A 3,030-nucleotide genomic window follows, 5' to 3' on the forward strand; every position below is an offset into this window, starting at 1 on the left:
TACATATATATATATATATTACTTGGACAGTCTCAGGAACAGGAACTACTGACTTGGAGAAACACAGAGGTAAAGCCTAACAACCAGTTCTCACTTTATTTACAGGCTAAGTTTTTGTTTGTTTATTTTTTTAGTATATGACAATCTTTATTTCATACCCCTGGGGGCAGGGGGGGGGGAACCCAGAGAATATAAAGCCATACAGGAGCCTTTAAACCAATGCAGAAAACATACCCAAGGACTCACATTAGCCCATAAACAGTCAACATAATTTTCCTCTCTGAATGGTCCCCCTTTCCAACAGGTTCATAATTCCCCTGTTCCATTGAAACTGGTAGGGCCAACCTGTTGTTTGAACTCTGTTCAGAAGGGAAACCCATCCTAAGTACAAACTGGGTTAGAAGAAAGTCCAACAGGCTAAATTTTTTTAAAATTGAAATATAAAAAATGCCATCCACATGTCATTTTGAGCTGGGGTGATAGAAGGGAAAGGAGAGGAGCCATGACATGGCATGAATGTTGCCATGTTCTCCTAGAGGACAATCAGCTTGCTTTTTTTCATGGTGTTTTTGCTGACTGCTTTTCTTTCCTTTTTTTTCTAGAACACTCTGGACCTTGAAGAGACTGGAGAAGTAATCCAAGGCAGTATCAATGCTCTGCCAGATGTTTCCTTGGTAAGAGGTTCCATTTTCTTTTTTGGCCTTTAATTGGGACAGGACATTTTGGCCACTAGGAACTTGCAGAGCAACAGCATGCCCCAGTCGATTATGAACTCATAGATGAGAGCTATTGTTGTTGTTCAGTCATTTCGGTTGTGTCCAACTCTTCGTGATCCATTTGGAGTTTTCTTGGCAAAAATACTGGAGTGGTTTGCCATTTCCTTTTCCAGCTCACTTTACAGATGAGGAAACTGAGGCCAACAGGGAGAAGTGACTTGCTCAGGGTCACATAGCTAGTCAGTGTCCAATACTGAACATAGGTCTCCCTGAAACTGTGGACTGTTTATTCTCTATTCACTAAGTCACCTAGCTGCCTAGAATTAACCTGTGAGGCTGGTCAATCCAATCCTCGCATTTAGGAGGAAGTGTAGCCCAGGGAGTTTAAATGACTTTCCCAAGGTAGCCCAGGGAGTTAGCATGAGACTTGAGTTAGAGAGCCTGCGTTGGAATCCCCGTGACTTGGGTTCAAGCTTTGCCTCTGATTCGGACTTGGCTATGTGTCCTCTGGGCTAATAACTTATCCTTTTGGTGTCCTTGGGTAACTCTCTACTGCACGAAATTACAGAGGAGCAACTAATTTGAATAAGGGGAGGGAGTTTCCATGTCTGAAATTATAGGTTGGCACAAAACTGCAAAAAGAACAGTCAGATCTACCAGGCATGTGACATGGTTTTAATGGAATACCTTTGGCATAATGACAAAAGGGAGTTCTGGGTCTCCGTTCTAGACCCAGCTCTGCCCTTCGCTCCAATCTCAGCCTATCCACTTAATAATACCTGTGGGATCTTTGGCAAGTTGCTACCCCTGTCTGGGTTTCAGTGTCCGAAGGGATGAGAGTAGATGCTTCCCAAAAGGGACTCAGGGAAGGTCCCTTCCTTCTCGGTGTTCTCAGTTCCCTTCCAGCTCCAGCCTTTTAGGTCAGATGTCCTTTCTGACTCAGAATCCTGTCTAATGCCATACCTTTTTCTCTCCTGGTCTAAGCCCTGTTTTCTCTGTCCTAACAGCTGCTAGCCCACATTATCTCTTGTATCTTCTCCTTCTGTTTCTGTTCGTAAGCCACTGGGCATCTTTGAGTAGAGTGGAAGGATAATGTCTCCTGTATCCTCATTTTCTCTTTCCCCGGTCCCTCGGCTCTCTTCACTGGTATAAGCTAATCCCTTACAATGAAGCAAAGCCAGAGAAGTCGTCTTTTTTTTTTTTAATACTGCCTATAATTATGTCTGTATAGACTCCTTGCTACAGGATATTGCTGATGCCAAGGACTTAGTAAGATTCCCAAAAGGAGGAGGCTATTAGGTAACAATACCGTCTGCAAAGACACTTGCCAAGATCCAAACCACAGGGGTCAGTCCTCTATCGGCAGCTGAGATGACACAGATTTTCCACTATGGTGTTGCATTATTCAGGTAGGCCTCATCACGTGGCTGATAGAACCCTGACAACTGGAGAGACAGAATTCCAGCCTGGATCTTGGTTGGTTCTGGTCCAGCCTCTCCTATCTGGAGTCTCTCTATGAGGGAAGGCTCTCCCAGGTCTAGGGATGGAGTCTGATGGCCTCTGTTCTTGCTGGATTTTTTGGCAGGATGATGTTGGGTCTCATTCTGAGGCACCACCTAGCTTCAAGCCTCCACCACCTCCTCCTCCAATTCAGCCTCTTGACCCCTCTGTTCCTCAACAGAGAAAGACTGGGAAAGATCATCTCAAACGCCCTTCTTCAGAGTCTTCTCAATCGGGGCTTTTCTTCACAGCACCCCGCATCCTTAGTCCACCAGAGAGGGACATACCCAGCACTCCGTCCACTGGAGCCACTTCATCCACGGAGGGTTCCCTTGCCAGCCCCATCTATGCCACAATTTCTCCAGCCAATCATAGCTCGAAGAGACCGATGGATACACACCTGTCATTTGTCAACCAGCACCCAATAGGGCCCTTCCCCAGGGTCCAGTCTCCGACCCACCTGAAAGGCATGGCCCCCGAAGCTTCCTCGGGGAGCGGCCTCCCGAGCCCTCCTCTTCCCTCTCCTTCTGCCGTCCCCATATCCCTGGAGAAGACCAGCCCCAAGTCAGGAACGAATCATCACTTTGTCATGGTGGAAGTACACCGGCCAAACAGCGAACCAGATGTGAACGAAGTGAGGGCCCTGCCACAGACCCGAGGTGAGTAGCCCACCAGGCTGCCGGGTACCCAGAATTCTCTCTCCCTACTCAGACTGCACATGTCCACTATTGCTTGTCCGTTCTTGACTTTTATCATATTATATATAGTAACATATAATATATCATATAATTATATGTGACATATAATTATATAA

General features: G+C 46.1%; 1 protein-coding gene across 1 annotated transcript; it reads left to right on the plus strand.

The window, feature by feature from the left end:
* Positions 1 to 602: 602 nt before the first annotated feature.
* Positions 603 to 2,875, plus strand: LOC123255952 (whirlin-like; the record flags this gene model as incomplete). Its single annotated transcript, XM_044684661.1, has 2 exons — positions 603 to 674; positions 2,302 to 2,875. Coding segments are annotated over 2 exons (646 nt in total), but the record flags the coding sequence as incomplete, so codon positions are not given.
* Positions 2,876 to 3,030: the final 155 nt, after the last annotated feature.

Source organism: Gracilinanus agilis, unplaced genomic scaffold (assembly GCF_016433145.1).
Source record: "Gracilinanus agilis isolate LMUSP501 unplaced genomic scaffold, AgileGrace unplaced_scaffold54641, whole genome shotgun sequence".
In the NCBI taxonomy this organism is placed as follows: domain Eukaryota; kingdom Metazoa; phylum Chordata; class Mammalia; order Didelphimorphia; family Didelphidae; genus Gracilinanus; species Gracilinanus agilis.